Consider the following 19,496-nt stretch of genomic DNA (forward strand, 5'->3'; position numbering starts at 1 on the left):
CCATTTTCAATATGCACACATTCCGAGCACGCTTTAGCCTTGCCTTTAGGCGTGTATTTAATTCATCCAATCCTTTCACTTTGCCAGAAGATTTCACATATACAGATCAGGATGTACAGATCAGTATGTGCCTAACTTCTTTTGAGTTCATTTACCACATTTTGTCAGTCTATTCTTGCAGAGTGGCCGACTGCCCTCTCTAACTCACTCAGTGTTGTGGAGCTGTGCAGCCGGGTGGAACTAGGCAATTTCAGCTTCAGGAAAATGGCCCAAATGGGATGAGGGAACGAACGAACAAATGAACACACACACACACACACACACACACACACACACACACACACACACACACACACACAATAATAAACAAAACAAAAAAAGACAGTCACTTTGTTTTGCCTCTCTGGCTAGGTCATTTTGGAAGCAGGGCTCGGGCTCATTTATCACTGGGGAACAATTGAAGAGCAGTTGTCATAGTAATCAAGCGTATCATTGATAAGAGGAAGAAAGCTACACCTTGACCTCGCAGACACAGGAATTCACACGTTCTCTCTCTCCATCCCTCACATACACATTAAGGTGCACGATTGCCTTTGTTCGTGCTGCAGTAGCAGGACGAAGCCTCTCTCTCTCTCTCTCTCTCTCTCTCTGCCCTTGTGTGACAGAGAGCATGCTGGCTAATTCTCTGCGATGTTAAAGCTGCCTGTCCACCACGGACCTGTCTTTAAAGCAAAAAATTTTTTGGGAGAGTGGAAGTGGAAGTGCTTGCTGACAGCTTGTCTTCAACACACAGCATGGTAAGAATACAGTTTTAACACACAAAATTTCTGTCAAAGTATAGCATGCTCAAAATGTTTGTTTTTTTTTGTTGTTTTTTTTTTTTAAATAGTCCTGCAGCAGCAGGACTAGGATCAAAAAACCCTTCCCAAATCTTCTGTTCACCACTGCTAGCTTGAAAAGCAGCGCAGTGTGGACACTAATTGATTTCAAGAGAGATGAAAACCTGTCTGGCAGTGAAAAAATTAGAATAATACCAGTTCCGGCTATGACAGGACGACAGGGAGCACATTTCATTTTCATATTCAAGTGCTTTACATGACAAAAAGAAAGAAAAGCAGCTCTTCCATTTTTTCGGGAGGAGGAACATAGAGGCTGTTGACATAGAGGCTGTAGCGTTTTGTCTTTGTGGCACCTAGGCTGCCGTGTATCAGGGTGCATCATATGAGGCCTGGCCAATGGGTGTTGCAGGCTGAAACAACAAGGGTCCCCCAGTAGTTTAACTCCAGTGCTGTTTGGGTGGAGGCCATCTGTCCTGAAAAGATGCCTACATCCCCAGAACAGAAAGTGATCAATCGTTTATCCCTTTCAGACCACAGGCTTTGCAGAGCCATGTGTTTAGTGATGAAAGTCTGCTGAACCTGATAATCCCTCTGTTGGCCGTTGGCAGTGGTCCACCAATAAACAACTGGGCTTCCAGTTAGTCAAGGCCATTAAAATCAATGAAATCCTGTTTTACCACTTCTGATTGCTGTCTGCAAACATCGTTTTTTTCCCCCCTTTGCGCCATTCCCAATGATGGCTTTCTTGCCTTTTCTGTTGGCTCAAAACTCTTCAGAACTCTCCCTTGTCCATTATTATCAGCATCCAACACCATTTCTGTCTCATGGAGATTTTTTAATGGTTCGAACCCGATATCTAGTTTTTTATGTCAGGGGTGACTGTGGTTGGTGTTTATGTCCACATCTGGCCGGGCGCCAGATATCCGGGGTCGAAGTTAGCTCAGCTGAAGCCGGTAATGTTCACCTGCGTGGGAGTACAGTCTTGAACTAAGTTTTGCACTAAGAAGACTATTGTTTCAGTTTTTGTGAGTCTGGGGAAAGTTATGGTGTCACTTAACTGTCCTTTTAAATCTGCTCTAGTTATGCAGAACTAACTCACCGGCAGGAGACATTAGGAGAGTTCATAGTCTTCTCCAGTGCAAATATTCTTTTGAGCATGGCAATATTCTGTAGTAACTTATGGCAGCCTGTGCATTTCATCAATGCGGATGAGAACAGAGGTATGGTTTTGTCCGAGACACTGCTGTCAGTGGTCCAGTCAGTTGCTGTTTTGGGAGGCAGCTGCGAGTCGATAATTGCGCCCAGAGTTTCAGTCATAAATATCCTCCTAGTTGTGACAGGGAACCACCCATTTTTAACAAAAAGGAGCAAAAATAATGGCTAAATGAAAACAAAAAGCAAGAGAAAAGAGCGTCTGCACAGTAGCAAAACAAGACGGCTGAAAGCCATGTTTCCATTCCATTCCAATTCCATTATTCTCTCAATGTGACATCATGACTTTGTGTAAACATACACGCCACTTTCTAAAGCCAAGTGGGCATGTTATCTGTACGCATTTTGAGCTATCCGCGTGTATGTCTACGCAGTATACAGCAAACGGGTTGGGTTTAGGAAAAGAACAACGGGATGGTTGGATTTAGGAAAACAATAACGGGACAACAACTGCACGGTTGGGTTTAGGAAAAGAAAAAAGCTACGGTTGGGACACGATCCCCGGTCTCCTTGGTGAAAGTCCCGTGTTTCAACCAACCTACCTACACGGATTTTCGGCCTTTCATACTACTCGCTACGGCATAAATTGACACGTAATCGCAAGGTAATGTAAGTCAATGGAGGCCAAATGGCATTGATAAACACACTAAAAAGTGATTATGCGGCTTGATAACACGCCAAAATGGCATACGATTGGCATATATTTTTTCTCTCCCGCTCGTCAGCACATCCTTGCAGGCTCAGTTTCCTTGTCTGTGACAGACTGTTATTGCTGAATGTAACTCATTCCTGATGATGAAAAGCTAACTATGACAGGAGGGATTTTTGACAACAAAAATGGTTTAATTCCTTATTTTGTTCACTCAGCCTCATCAAGTTCTCCACACCCTGCCTTCGTGACAGACTGGAGAAGAAGCAAGATTACAAGTTACAGCTGGACACCAAGCTGATCACTTACACCACCTGGGGAAGACATACTGTAACTGTCATATCCGAACCAAGCCAGAGTGACACTGTTTTTGGGTGACATAGTAGGAATATTGTAGGAATGACAAAATCCCATTTTAAGAGTCTCTAATGTAAAGTTTTGTTCAAGTCCTGAGTTTTAAGTCCAAGTGTGAGGCCAACTTTGACTACTCATGTTGTTTAAGTGAGACTAATACTTTGTTTATTCAATTCAGGAAATTGATTCAACCCCAAAGCTAAAAATGTTAAAACATGCTTTACAGAATTAATAAGATGAGAAACAGAGAGGCAATTGATTTTCATGGGGAAGCTAGGTTATTGCTTTAGTAAAAGTAATAGAATGCATCAAGGAAAGGTAATTGAAATTTTTTTATATATATAACTCACATTTATCTTTTACTCATAGTGGCCACTTCTAATTCTTCTTCCGCTTTCATGTATGGATTTAACCACACTTTTGATAAGAAAAAATATGCTGCAACTTCAGTCCACTAATCCAAAAGACAATATCATACATCCTATATATGCTATGGTACATTGTATTGACCAAAGGAGGCATCTTGGACCTTAATTCACCTGTCTATCAGCAGCAGTGTGCTAAAAGGTCACACAGATATTGCCTTGCACTTTCCAATATACAGAGCAACACTGTGTGCACCATTTGCACCAAAAAGAAGAAAAAGAAAAATAAAGATCAAAGGCTATCTTTACAGTGGCACTTGAAGTGTCCTAATTTAAATTCTATTCCCTCAGATCAGATCAATTCAAACCGCAAAAAAACTGAAGATGTGTTTTGTCAATACCAATTTAGAACACACATCTTGAGATTCCCACCTACTGTACAAGGGACTCATACCAATGCTCACATTGGAATTTACCTTTCAGTTGTTTTTCAGCTTGAACGAGCACCTTTAGCATGAAAGACAATAAGACACATCAGGGAAAATGAGTCAACACTCAGATTACCTGCAGTAATTTCCTTTAAGTGACAATTCAGCTCATTCCATCTACTATGAAAACATAAAACATGTTTGATAATGCTGTGCACATACCAGACAAGACCAGGGGCACATGTGGGGAGGGGCAATTAGAAGGATACATCATTAATATCAACGGGACAAAAACCCTTTGTAAAGACACAGACTACTTGCACAGTCTGAAACAGGCTATCTTGTCATCAGGTTAGTGCTAAATCTAAAGCAAACAGCATCGTGACAAAACTGAAATGAAGCTGATTTGCTTGTAATAAGAAAGGGAATTTGTGTGGTAAAGTGTTAGTAACAGTTAAAACAAGAGAGGCTTTAGGAATAAAGTGTGTGTGTGTGTGTGTGTGTGTGTGTGTGTGTGTGTGTGTACCTGTTTTACTATATTTGTGGGGTCCAGAAACCGGAGAATACAGTATACTTGTGGGGTCTGCACAGCAGGGCCAAAATGCTGGACCCCACAAGGTTAATGGGCTGTTGGAGGGTTAAGACTTGGTTTTAGGATTAGGGTTAGAATTAGGTTATGGTTAGGGTGAGGGTAAGGGTTAAGGTTAGGCATTCAGTTGTGATGGTTAAGGTTAGGGTAAGGGGCTAGGGAATGCATTATGTCAATGATGGGTCCCCACAAAGATAGTAAAACAAACGTGTGTGTGTGTGTGTGTGTGTGTGTGTGTGTGTGTGTGTGTGTGTGTGTGTGTGTGTGTGTGTGTGTGTGTGTGTGTGTGTGTGTGTGTGTGACAGAGGTCCAGAGAGGAGAATTGATCTGAGGCTCAGAAGCTAGTCTGTGAATACCAATCAGAGGTAATTAATAGCAGCTAATGGACTCTGTTTCTCACTCTCTCTGTTCTTGTCTCTCTTCCATCTCCATTTGTCCCTTCCAGTGTTTCTCTCCCTCTCCTTTTTATTATGCAGCAAAATTGAATTCTTCCCGTCTTTATTTACGGTCCTGAGCTACAGGCTTACAGAAAGACATTTCAAACTTCCATATCTAAAGCAAAGTAATGAAATGACCTTCTCCTATTGGCTGGTCTTTAGTGCCAGATAATGTTGTACCATGTGGCCGTGGTTTTCTACTCCAGTTAAATTCAACACACAAAATAGCTGACTTGAATTGACTGATGGTGTTTGACGATCAACTAATAGAGATTCAACACCATGCCTCCCGCCTCACTCACCGCCTGCACTCCATCCAAGCAGGTCTCCATGCTCCTGCCGCTACATAACAAGCAGCATGTCGGCACAGCCAAATGGAACAGTGAGTACCAATTTGTCAAGCACAAATGCCCAACATTTGCTCATTGCAGCTTCTTGATAATCGATAATTAGTAGTTGCAGCCCTAACAGCGAAACAAAGTTATGATGTCCAATCCATTCTAGCATCTGCTACACTAGCTTCTGTAACTCAGTGCAATCTCTCAGTATTTCAATGGTCTATCTAAAAAGAATCAAACGAGTTCCGGGGTGTTTACTGTCCATATCCTGAGACAAATCAGCATCAGTTTCAGTACTATTAGAAATTAAAACCTTTGTGATTTCAATTAAGTTTATTATTATTATTATTATATTAAAAAAAGTAAGATTATTTTTTTTGTGCTTTTTCTTTTTTTCTAGATAGATAGTATAGACAGCTAGGAAAGGGGGGAGAGACAGAAGGGATGACACGCAGCCGCTGCAGACACAGAAATGGCACATTGTTGGGCTGGCTCTAGTTGCTTTAATTCTGCACCAAGGCCGAATTTCAGCAAAGAGACTTCAGATACAGTTTTAGGGGACCATAAAGACCTATATAAAAGCATCCAAAAAGCAGCATGTCATAGGACCTTTAACAAGCGCGTCACTAATCATAGGAACTTGCCACATCGTAACTTGATTTCAACCATATCTATAAAAGTCAGCAAAGATCTCTCCTAGTCATTTTTGTAATTTTGTAGTTGTATTCTCTGTCCTGCTGTTATAACAGACATGTCGGAGCTAACCGCAAGCCCTCGACTCGCCTCTTTTGTCAACCCATGACATTTAGCCCGCAAAGGTCTATCGGTTATTGGGAAATGGTGTTCTTTAAAGTCAGCTCAAAAAACACAAATATTAAAATCACTGCTTAATTTTGAAGAAGTACCAGCTTTTAAGCTGGGAAGACCTAATGAAATATGTAAACGTATGTTTGGTATATAAAGTCACTCAGAACCTAGCTCCACCGCCACTTGTTGCCTGTATCAACAGAAGATCAGATACTGTTCGAGTCACAAGAGGATCCTTAAGAGGAGACCGTGTTATTCCGATGCGGAAAAGTTCTTTTAGTCAGTCAGCCTGGTCCATCAGAGGGTTAAGACAGTGGAACTCAATCCCAAACCACATCAGACAGTTAAACACATACGTCTTTTGCTGAGCAGCTAAAACACTGGATGGTCAATACATATACATGTCAGCACTAACACTATTTATGATACATATTCTGTTAGTTTGAGTCAACATACATGAATTTTACTCATCGTTTCCTCCTAGTTTAATACTGCTTTTATTGTTCTTAATGGTTATGTCTGTTCTAATTTATATTTCTTTCACTTTATAACCTGTTGTTTTGCTTTGTTGTATATCTTTCTGCTTTTGTGTTGTGTCTTGTCTCGTGCTAACTTGTGTGTGGTGCTTTGTTTTGTTTTCTGTTTTTGTGATGAAGTTTTGTTTTGCTTGTGTTGTCTTTTTGTTTCTTTGTATTTAAAAAAAGCCTTTTTTAACATCGAAGGCAGGGGACTACAGATGAAAAATAGCCTTTTAGCAAATTCTGGCTTTTTTAACCTATGGGAAATCATGTGTTTTATTAATTTGTGTTGTCCCCTTTCATAAATAAACTAAACTCAAATGAACAACAATAATATATATATATTTATTATTATATATATTTTTTTTAAACTAAAATCCTTATCTTGACATATTAAGCGAGCCACACAACATACTGTTGAGAAAGGCTCTGTTCCAAGGCTAGATTTTTTGAAATTAGCATTGTTACAAATTTTTTGTATTTCAGCTGTATTTTGTGTTTAGTGCTAATTAGCAAATGTTAGCATGCTAATATTGTAAACTAAGATGGTAAACATGGCACCAAACATCAACATCTTAGCATTTTCATTGTAAGCATGCTGATGTTAGCCTTTAGCTCAAATCACCACTGTGCCTACAGCCTCAAATTTTAGTCTTGTTACTTAAAATGCATAATATTCCTGTTGACTGCTTCCATTTTTTTATATTATGTAACTTATAATAAAGTTGTGAGCACTTCAACACAATATGGAGTCCAACCCACGCACCTGTTACCAATTTACATCATCTAGCCTGAGTAACTGTCTCTATAAAGTTCTTCTTCTACAGGTTATTCTTTACATAATCTATATTTCTTTATACAACACAGTTAATTTCTCATCCCTATTTGAGACAAAAAAACAAAGCTATGAGAGCTTAATACTAAAGATGCAGACAAAAATCAACAATGAGAACCTAATACCAGAGAAAATCAAAACAGAGAGATTACCACATGAAACACCTACCACTGAAGTTACAGAGAACTTATGTTTCACCAGTTTGTTTGTTAGAAGGATGTTAAAGTATTTGGCGGAAATTTAGAGGACAAACAGCTTAAGTTCAGAAGGTAAATTGAAATTATTTTGCCTGTGATGTTTATCACCAACCTCCACCATACAAAACTGTATGCAGGTACCATGTTATCTTGTCAAGGTTAGCTGAGGTCTTTGATGCACCAACAGCTCATAGACCGATATAACACTGGAATCATGTTTATGTCAGAGATTTGGAGAGGATGAGGCAGAGTGAGACATTTCAAGTGAAGAGCAGAAAGAGAATAAATGACAAATGTCACAGGGTTAAGATGGAGGGGTAGATTGGTATGGAGCTCAAGACATTGTGGGAGACAGCAGGGGGCAAGCAGACAAAGAGTATAGATGACGTGTCAAAGGGAAAACGCGACGCCAAAGCTGACGTATGGATGAGGGGTGGGTGGAGTGCATGTTGCACTTGCAAGCTCATTAAACAACGTTGTAATTGATGAGTGGAGAAAGAAAGTGATGGAGGGATAGGGGAGAAAAAAAGGAATTGTGAAGGGCAGAAACAACTTGACGAAAGTGTCCTAATCACTGCTTTCCGGCCAACGAGGAAGATCAATCACTAACAACAGAAAAGACGGATGAAAAAGAAAAAAATCCTCCTAGTAATCCCTTTGTCTCCTAAATTAGCTCTTATGGGGCTTTTCACATCATTACTGTGTGTGTGTTTCTCTCGATTACTTATCTGCAGATATTTGGGATATCTGTGATATTTCAGACCTTTGATAAAAATATCACGTTGGTGCACGTACCTTGACAGTTCGCTTAACTTTGCATAAAGCCTGGAAGCAGATAATCCGACATTCAGACTCAAAGGGTCAGGGTTTGAAGTTCTCTTTCGCTATTTATGGCACATTTTGTGTGTACAACAGAGCATACCACTTGAATGTCTTCCAGGAGGGACTGAGTCTTAAAATGTGCCCCATTATCCCCACATATAAACCATTATCCCCTCTTTCTATCACAGCCATCTTTTTACTCTGCCTTCGAGTGTGGCTGTTTGGAACGATTTAAACACGTCCAATTTTATTTTAGTGTTTCATCATTATCCCGTTTGTCACTTGTGGCCACAGTGTCAAGTTACGTTGTCTCAATTTAAGTCCACTGTAAACTGTGTATTCTGTAAAAAATACTTTCTCCATCAAAACACTAAATGAGTGTATTGTGCATAATTGATTATATATGCTACTCAAAATTTCCATTTTCTCATTGACTTTGTGATAAAAAGTACTGAAAGTGACTTTGCTTGGGCACAAAATGCTAATTTGTATAGCATTCCTCAACACTGACGCGGGACTATAAATCAGATCTAAATGCACCAGCTTCGCTCCAGCATCTGATAAAGGCTGTGTACTGTGGGCCATCCGAATTTAGCTCCAGGAGCCCAGTGACCATTTAGTGATAGGCTAATCTCATAGCAGATCTGTGCCCGCCATGCCTTGTAACCTGATAAGGAACAATATAATTAACATGAAACTCTCTAGGCGTTTACTCTACAAAAGCACAAGAGTAATGACCTCCAGGTTGTTGTTTTTTTGCTTTGAAGAGAATTTACATTTCTATCATATTTAATTGCTTATTTATTGTGCTACTTATATTGCAACAGAAGATTCTGACAGGTAATACATACATACAAATTTTGATGAGCTGTAAGACCTGAACCCATCCTTACTGGCTCATTGTACTACTGCAAACGTTGAGAAGCACCTCAGCCAGGCCTTAGTCATCAAATGTTACAGTTGTGCATGTGAGTCTGCCCCCTGCTGTGGTGTGAATAGTGGTGTCTCATACTTGGGAGAGACCAAAGTGCAGAGTTCCTAGGATGTAAAAAGACATATCTGGGGAGCGTCAACACCGCCCTGCCCTGTTTGCTGTTCACCCTGATCAGGAAAACAAACTGCATAAAAATGTAATTCAAATGCAGTGTGAGGGGTGTTTGAAGATGCTTTAAAAAACTAAAATCTCTGCCTTTCCGTTTCACATCTCCAGCTAACAGGGAATGGAGTCTATCATTTCTGAGGGCACTTTGTTGGATGTGGCAGAGCAGTAGAGCTAATTTATGGGTCAATATAAACTTCCATCACCACAGACTGAAGCTCAAAGCTGTGCCGGCCTGCGGCAGAGATGAGGAATAGAGCAGAACCTCTAAATTATAGACACAAAACATATAGGACAGGAGAGATGCAGGGTGTCACTGTAGAAGATTATACAGAGGCTACACATATACAAACATGCACATAATCACATATTTTCACATTTACATTATTAAAGAGTTTTTCCTAGAAAGACTATTTATTAAATGCATCACTGCCAACAGTAATTACAACAGTGGAATCACTCTGGGGTGGTGCTGGGTGAAAAGACAATGTAACAGAACGATAGTTTAGGTAATTAGCGCCAGCAAATAAAAGCATATATCATGTTACGAACAAGATGCAGTAAATTTTTCAGATCTGAACCACAGACAGAATAAAGAAAAACCACTGCAGTAGGAAGGGGGAGAGTCAGCGTACTGGTGTTATGGATCAACTGGTTTCTCTATTAACGGCTCATTTTCACCTGAATGCATCGGTGGATGCCTGCAGAAAACAGCAGATGTTGAAAACGGAAGACAACATGAAGCTGTCCTTGTAAACGTCTTGTTGTTGTCTTTTTCATTAAAATTACAAAACACAGCCATCTGCTTCTTTTGGAGGCTTAGACTTGAGTGACTCAATTGGCATTCAGTCATATTTTCTATGTTTTAAGCACTATTCATCATCTGGTAACCTTTTAAAAGGCCTCACAGCAGACATTTTGACAATGTAGGAAAAAGCACAGGCTTAATTAATCACCTAAATTAAGGCTGCATTCCAGTTATCTGATCCAGATCCAGTGTCCATGCTGGCTCATTGGCATGGCTTAATAAATCACCTAAATGGAACAGAGCCATTGTTGTTATTAATTGCACCTGTGCTTTCCCTGCTATGACAAGTTAAAATGTCTTGAAAAATGTCTATTACAGCCCCTTTAATAGTGGTTAATTAATGTATGTAAATTAAAACATGTTTAATCCCATATCCTTTTTTTTCCCCATAACAGAGGCTAAAGATTGATGGAGTAGGCAGACGTGGCATCATACATCTGCTTTAAATGCATTTCCATTAAAAAAATAAATCAAGGTTCATGACGGCGTAGTGTGTTACCAACCGTTTCTTTTGTAACTGTGGTCCCAGCTGCCTTCAGTTGATTCATCAGTTCCCCCCTTGTGGTTTTGGGTCAGGGACACCCCACGAGGCAAGATCTTGTATGGAGGCCCAGACCGAGGGAGGTCACTGGTGAGGTACGACCTTTGCCTCACTTTGAGCCAGGAAAAATCCTGCTCATAAATGTGAAGGCAGCTGCAGCACACGGTCAGTAGGTTCTCACAGGTAAATTGGCTTAAATGGTAGACTACTTCAAATATTAGTCCTGTCTGTATAACTATATGTGATTGGTAAAAGGTTTGACCAGTATACCAAAAATGACTCTTTGGGACAACACTCAGACAAAACTGAGACAACTGCAAAGCAATTCTTTAGCCTATAATTGTTTACATTTTGGTAACTCATCATTAAAAGTATGCAGAATCATTTTTTTGCAGTTCATGTTTGCAATGTACCCATGGATTTACAGGCAACCATCACTGGATTACTTTGATAATGAAGAAAACTTAAAAACGTGATTATTTGGAAGCAAGTTTTGAAACTGTAAGATGAAGTCTCCTTTTGTCTATATGGAGGCAGATTTAGGGAGATTTCTCCACTGATCAACATTTGGACATTAGAGATAAGATTACCTCGGAAAGTGCAAGTCATACTAAAGCAAAAAATATGTTCATCATGTCTGTGTGTTGAGATTTGACTGAGTTATGACTCTCTTCCTCCGCGGCCCCCGGTTCAAATCTCCCTGGTCCCCCTGGGGAGATGCCCCCCACAGTTTGAAAACCTCTTTTAATCCTCAATTTTTGCACTGAGTGAGAACTCTCCCATTTGTAAGCAGCACTGTGTCAGTTATTTACACTATTAGCAACCTTGAGTCATTACATACGTAAGAGATATACACACACTGATTAAGTCTGCAATGTTTGGTAAACATGTTCTATGACATATAGACTAAGAGCCATTACTACTCTGTTCTATAGTTTTACTGCTAATAAATCACATTTCCATGACAGCTCCATTGTAAAACTTGTATCATGGATAATAGGCCTGCACGATTAATCTGTTTTTCTTTTTGGGGGTGGGGGGATTGACAGCTTAAGACATGAAAGGCAAGCAGTTAAAGAGTGTGCTAAGAAATCATTCTGTTTTTGATACTGTACTTCAATTAGCAATTGACAAACTCCATTTATCTAGAAACTGAAGCTGTAGCTGCAGCATGTTGATTGACATGTTTTAATTATGTAAAGAGATGTTCAAGGAGTTCAGATAGAGCCTGTATCAGGGCCATATTTTGTTCAATGTGTTATATATCACTATTTTTGGTAGCCTACTGTACTTAAATGGCCAGTATGTACTTTATTTTCTTTATTCATTGAAGCCTCTATGTTTACAGGCTTGTGGTGATGTGCAATGTGCTATAGGTGCCAATTTGTTTTGTCATGGTTCATTTGTGCAATAAACATTACACTTTGTGAGAAAAAAAATCTTGGCAGAGAATCGTGATATCAATTCTAAGCTAAAAAAAAAAACGAATCGTGCATGCCTAATGGACAATACCGAGATAGGGTGAGGGCAGCAAAATATGCATCAATGTTCAATAATTCTGGCACTGAACAACCTCATTTCCATTCTTGCTGGCAGGGACAATGATTTGTCACAGGGTGCTTAAGTGAAATTGTTCCATTGTTTTGCCATTGCACAGCTCCTTGCTGTGGTATCTTCTCGAGGTTTATCTCATTTACCAGAGGGAATTGATGGGGATTGGTGATGTAACCCAGTGTAAACAGAAAAAGTGCTGCTGCGAAAACTGATTTAGAGCCTGTAAATACCCACAGAGAGACAGGGAACACAGAAAGAGATTTTAATTTAAAATTCTCTTTACTCATCCATTAGTGAAAACAAAAACAGGAGTAATTTAGTTCAATAAGAACCATGTCCTATATGCAATATAGCGCAAAGAAGTTCATCAAAAGTGTGAAGAAGAGAAGGGCTGATTTGCAAAGAGGAAAGATGTAAAACATAAAACAAAATCCGGATGAGGAACCTGCAGAAAGTGTCTGGACTTTTAGCTGTCTAAAGAGAAATTGAAAAAAATATATACCAAAAATGATTTATTTAAAGCCATGTATTTTTAATCAGTTCCTCATTTAAGGGCTATAACTGTGTCCCTGTGGTTCCTCTACCATAGAATAGATGTAATGAGCCCTGCAGCCTTTAAGGGCTTGTAACAATGGAAGAACCAGTAGTCTAAGTTTCATTGCAAAGTGTTAGTGTCCCATGTTGTCCACTAAAGCTCTCCATTGAGTTGAAGGATTTGTTTTTGCCTGTAACAGCCTCTTCCTGCAGAGTTATTGTTGGGAAGCGCTGACTATTTTGGTAGGAACAACAAGGAACTGATCAGCTTTGAATGCAAACTATTAGCTTTTAGTGACTTGAGTCTAAAATTATCAACATTAGCTTAAACCAAAGTGGGACGATGACAATGATGCTAATGATGATGCTTTCTTCTGCTCTCCATGTGGCCACAGTAGTATGTAATGGATGGGGTTGGAGGTGTGGGGTTCTTACAGTCTTAAACGGCATTTAAATGTATTTTCAATATGTCACTGATTGCAGCATTGTGCTAAATAAAAAAAAACTGCTCAATAAAGGTCTGCTGTGTCATTGATTTGAAATAAGAAAGAAAGGGAAAAAAGAAAGAATTGCTGCTGGCCAGTTCTCCATCGTATACGTATGACCAGAAATATTTGTTGGCAGCGATAGATGGAGAGTCATCCAGTATATGCCAACATTTCAGGACCGATTGGTGGGGATTGTTGTGGACAAAGTACATACGGCAAAACAATGATTAGAGCAAATTACATCTGTTATTTTGTGAGGTGCCATTTTCTTTGGCAGGGAATTAGCTATTCCACCAAAACAAGTTCCTTCCCGAGACTATTTTTCAGAGGCACTGTTGCTGCGTCCAAAGCATAGCGTTGCCCAAGAAGATGATGATTGGTTTAAAAAAAAAATGCAAACAAGTCAGAGCACTTTTTCCTTTAGAATGTAAGTGTGGTGTAGCCAGACCTTACTCCAGTGCTGACAGCGCTGCAAAGATAGGTCTGGCAATGCGAGACTAATGTGCGTGCAGCCTTGGACACAAAGACTGAATAACACGCGTAGTGAGTGCATAAGCGGCACAGCCTTGTAAAATAAGAGAGAGATAGATTGACAGGAACAAAAGATGGTACTGCCTGCAGCCTTGGACAAAATCAAAATAAACGTTGGTTGAAAGTTGTGGGCAAAAATGTTAACATTAAGATAGAAGCGGAAATGTGCATCCTTTGAGGAAAATACAGGAAGAGAGAAAGGCAGACAAGAAACTTAGAACAGGACAGATATTGCAATCGGCGACAGAATACAAGCCATAGAGAATGATAACAGAAATACAGACATGTACTGTGTGTGTGTGTGTGTGTGTGTGTGTGTGTGTGTGTGTGTGTGTGTGTGTGTGTGTGTGTGTGTGTGTGTGTCATTTGACAGACCGATATACAAACAGGAGACTGACCTGTGAGCACGGCCTTGGCGGAGGGTTCAGCCAGGTCCAGGGCCGACTTGCCGTCGGTGTTGCGGATGTTGGGGTCGGCACCGTGCTGCAGTAACACTGTACAACAACAGGGCAGACACAGACAGTAGCTGAGCTCCTGGACTGACATGCAAACTCCCCGACACACACCTCTCCCTAGTCCTCCCCCTCCTGCTGCTGCTGCTGCTGCTGAACCACATCCTGGACCATAAACCGCTCTTCCTGGACCTCGTCCTTTTTCTCCCACTTGCTCCTCAGCTATCTCTCCCGTTTCTCCACCTCTGGCTGTGTCTCGCGCGGCACTTCCTGCTCCACATTTCTCTCCTCCTCCTTCTCCGGCTGCTCCACCTCTGTTGCTAGCGCTGCTCTCTCTGCTGCCCCTGGCTGCCCCTGCCCTGCGAGCCATGCTGCTGATGTAAACAGACATGCCACAACAAGAGCAGCGAAAGCTACGCTACACCACACCGCCAGATAAACAGTGGACCTTACAAAGTGGCTACGTGACCAGCTACCAGATAAACCATGGACCTATGGTTTAGCTGAGAAAATAAATAAAAATGAGTGAGGAAGGGAGAGATGAGTGGCTACAGCTAATCGAGGCAGCAGCAGCGACGAGGCAGGCAGCTAGACTCGCCCTCTCCGAAAACACATCACAAGATCCATGGAGGAGGAGGGGGGGGAAGGAATGAGATGGTTTAGCTAAAAAAGAGAGGAGGGAGAGCAAAACAAAACAAGAGTGTTTTGTTTGTTGTAAATTAGGGCTGTTTACAGAGGAGAGGGCACTAATGTCAACATGCACTGCCTTCCTCTCCACTACTGAACTCTTCCAACTTGAATAACAAACTGTGATTGTTTCGAGGGCACTAATGTCAACATGCACTGCCTTCCTCTCCATCTCTCTTCCAACTATTGTGATTGCTGAGCCGTTCCCGGTGCACATGCTCTTTGACTTGTGTACACCTCAAACTACTCTGCTCAAACTCAGCAGAGAGGAGGGGAGAAGAGGAAGATAACCAGGTTTGTGTGTAATGCAATGTGTTTGTATGTGCACGTGTATGCACATGTGTGTGCCTCTGCCCGAGCACTGACGCAGACCTTAGTCACCCACTCACCCCTCAACAAAAATATGATTTAGCTCTGCACCAAGCCCATATACACACATAAGCGAGCGCACACACACTGATACCCAACGAGAATAAAGATATGCCCATAGTGAGGCAGGGAGGGAAATGACGGTCTGATGCACAGCCACACACACTGTGAATAGTTTACAAATCCAGTCAGTCTGTACCACTGTTTCACAAGACTAGTACAACAAGTACAGATTGTCAGTAATATCTGCAAAAGCCCTCTCTGAACAACCTAAATCCCCTTTTTGGACAGGACTACTTTTCAGGACAATGTCAGATTTGCAACAGTTACAGTATCTTATGACTATCTGCAACGTCTATTTCCAATCAGTAAGTAACTTGTACACAATTTTAATAAAATCAGAGAGATACAGATTTTCTTAGACTTTCTCATCTGAGGTGTTGTTCAAATGTGAAAACTGAATTTGGAAAATAAATGCCTTTCTGTGAACATGGCTTTTAGTTGGTCTAAATTTACATTTAGACATGTTGGCTTTGTTGCCAATTTTACACACATTTAGGCAAAGAGCTACAGGCACTTAGTTGGGCCAGATAAACTATTTTTCCTGTGCTAGCACTGTTAGAAAAAAACTGAACTGACTAGAAACTGAGAAAGCAGAGCTGCTGAGCATTGTCCTACAAATACTGTAAATGCAAGAAACATCTGAAACTGACAGGATGTCTACACCAATGTAGTGCTGAGACTATTAGTTATTACTATTATCAATAGAAATATAATCAACAATGATTTTGATAATAGATCATTTCATTTATCCAGGAAAAATGTCAAACACTGACTGCTTTCAGCCTCTTAAATGTGAGGATGACACTGCTTTCCTGTTTTATATCATTGCACGTTTAATATCTTTGGGTTCTAGGCCGTTAGTTGTACAAACCAAGCCATTTTGAAGACTTCACCTGGGGCACTGAGAAATTGTGATGGGCAATTTTCAGACATTACTGGGGAATGTTTTAGCAAAAAAAAAATATATAGATTGCTTAACCAATAACTTAAATGATTGTTCATAATTAAATAGTATCTTATTGTAATTTAACCAATGTAACCGTCTTAACCTGCCACGCAACAGACAAGGCATCTCACAATTCAATTCAACCAAATATTCAACAATGGTTAATAACATACATAAATATAAGATGTTCAAGGGTATAAGGAGATAGATATGAAGTGTATTTATAAAACACAAAATCAGTGATTATGCAGTGGTTTACAAAAACCAAACAAACAATCTGCATTGACATCTCATTCACTTTACGGACATCTGGAGAAATTCAGGAAAGGGTCAATAACCAGTAAAATGACGCTGCGGAGAACTAAAGACAAATTTAATCCGTGCACTGAACTGACATTTATGGAGGCGGTGGGTTATTAAACTCAGAGCCAATCGTATGGCTGCTTTAGGATTTCCAAGAGCTTCTTATCCCAAGTTTGTCAATGAGATTTTCTCCAGCCCTTGAGCTGGAAGAGATACAAGTCTGGTAATGATTTACTCAAGTTGTCTGAACTCACAAATCTCAAACCTGGCAGGATGACAGGCTACCAAAACTCTGTCCAATAATCAAGCCACTTGAGGTCATGTGTTTTTTGTTTACATGCTTTAGTATGTAAATCAAACATAAAAATGCATGATTTTGTGTCTAAGTGTCTGATGGGAACAACAATCTTTGACATTGGTCTAGTATTGAGGAAGACCGCTGCATTCTACAGAGGCGAAACAAGCTACAATGTAACGTTAATGGGCAATTGACCACCGTCAATTTACGTCCACAAAAATTGCCACTGACGTGCTCATATTATTATTCTAAGTGTCGGACAACATTATAGAAATGATCCCTACAGAAGTCAACCTTTTTGTTGATCATTTTTGTTTAAAGTGGAACTATTATGCTTTTCCGTATTTCCTGTCATTTTTTTAATGTCATAATGTTGGATTTTCATTCAAATAATGAGGTAAACGTTTTACAGAGAAATCCCCGTGAGCAAAAACGTTCAGATTTCCAGCTGTTCACAGTTACAGTACAACAGTTTTTTCTACTCTCAGATAAGTGTTACGCTACTCCAAGACGGTCTTCTATGATTGGTCATCTGCTCCAGCCAGGCAGGACTGTAGAGTTTTTTTTAAGCTACTCTTGTGTTAACATTGTCGCATGTAGCTGCATGCTAACGCCAAATAGCTGTAATCTAGGCGGCCAATGTTGGTCATTTCTCCCCAATTTCGGGTCACATTACTGCTAGAACATGTCCAGTTGTGTAGTATTTGGTTTAGAAGCATTTATTGGTGTTTTTCACGGTTGAAAGTCCTGCTATACACTCCATTGCAGACAGTCTCAGGCTCCGGAGCAAAACAACACAGCAGAGGTTCAGAGACACGCGGACATGTGCTGGCCAATCAGAGCAGAATGGGCATTTTCTGGAGGGGGGCTTCAAGAGACAGGCCCTGCAACAGAGCGTCTCATACAGAGGGTGATTGCAGGTGAGGCAGCCATAGGCAGTATAACACATTTTTGAACATTAAAGCACGTGAACATGTTCTAGTAGAATCACAAAATACAAGTATGAACCTGGAAATGCTATATAATAGGTCCACTTGAACATGAAACACCCCCAGAATCGCTATCGCCAAACCCACCAGACTATATTTAAATAGTAATTTATTTAGCCTTTGTTTTGTCAGTTGTCTTATTGTTGTATGGTAATGCAGAAAAACGTCCCCCCCTGCTGCTGCAGTCAGGGATGCCAGTAGTTTTCTTTTGTGCCAGATGGGAGCCAAATGTGTTGCTTTAGAGTGGGAGCAGTGAAGGTGCCAGCTTTTCAAATTATCTCCCAAATTGGTAACGTGACCTGAAGATATTTGCTTTTTGTACTGGTAGCAAATAACGTATTTATTATCCTCTTTCTTCACAAAATGTGTCAGACTTTATTTTCCTAAGCTGGAAGTGCTCCGACATGACGGCACTCAGTCATGCTTACTACTGGGCTTATCAGAGCAATGCATGACAACCAGGTTGAGTTGTCTGTGTCCTTCAATGACACGATCCCCAGAATGTCACCATAATATTGTTGTAGAGCGTAACTCAATTAGCCTAAGCGTGTTTGGATAAGTGGTGGCCGCAACCACAACATCCTCTGCATGACCTGCTGATTGTAACTCCAAGACGATGGGCCTCATGCAAGAGAACTTAAAATCTGGATTTACCAAACTTTCTTACTGTAACTGCACAAACTTGTCAGAAATCGCTCTTTTCAGCTTGAAGAATGCCACCTTTGAGAAGTGTTTGTGAGATTTAAACATAAGGATGTTCAACGCCCCTATATCGCTATATAAGACTGCCTGTTCTGCTCCATTTGTGGGAAAGTTTTATTCATGAAAATGAATAAGTAAGCTTAAGTCCCACTGATGGAAATAATCAGACGGAAATGTGACAAATTTAGCAGTGTCAGCAGTTGTATTAGAGGAAACAATTAGAAAAATATTCATACAGCTGAAAACAACATGTCATTAGAGAAGTGCCGGTAAAACACAACTTGCTATAGAAAAGTGGTTCATAATTTAGATGAGGCAGCTGTGAGAATTTGCCTAGCACCGAGTGAACAGCATTAAATGCCATGCTACTATGACAAAATCATAATATCGAAGTTGATTTTAATATCGTATTTAAACTCAAAATCAAATTAATTGAGATTAAGTGTTTTTCCTCCTGTGCAGAGAGGCTATCTGAACACAAGAGGTCTAAACCACTTATATTTCATTCGAGAGAATTAGGGAATCACTTGTATGTGCAACAAGAACAAATGTCTTCGTAGGAGTCATTCTTACCCATTGAGAGGTTACAACAAGCTGGAAGAGAGCTACAAAAACAACAACTGAGAGATTCAGTTTTGCACGCAGCAGTCAAGCTGTTTAATTAGGCATCCTGAATCACAACATAGCGTGTCATCATACTGAATTATGTCCTGTCTTTTTATTCTCTATTCTTTGTATTGTG

At 40.3% G+C, this 19,496-nt stretch overlaps 1 protein-coding gene across 1 annotated transcript in view; it reads right to left on the minus strand.

Annotated features, from left to right (window-relative positions):
• tnksa (tankyrase, TRF1-interacting ankyrin-related ADP-ribose polymerase a) overlaps window positions 1-19,496 on the minus strand; it is a 78,121-nt gene that overhangs the window by 51,060 nt on the left and 7,565 nt on the right. Inside the window, exon 4 of the mRNA XM_028600948.1 lies at window positions 14,344-14,439. Coding sequence (XP_028456749.1) covers window positions 14,344-14,439 — 96 coding nt within the window. The remainder of the gene's footprint in view (window positions 1-14,343; window positions 14,440-19,496) is intronic.

The sequence above is a fragment of the Perca flavescens genome, chromosome 16, assembly GCF_004354835.1.
Source record: "Perca flavescens isolate YP-PL-M2 chromosome 16, PFLA_1.0, whole genome shotgun sequence".
Taxonomy (NCBI): Eukaryota; Metazoa; Chordata; class Actinopteri; order Perciformes; family Percidae; genus Perca; species Perca flavescens.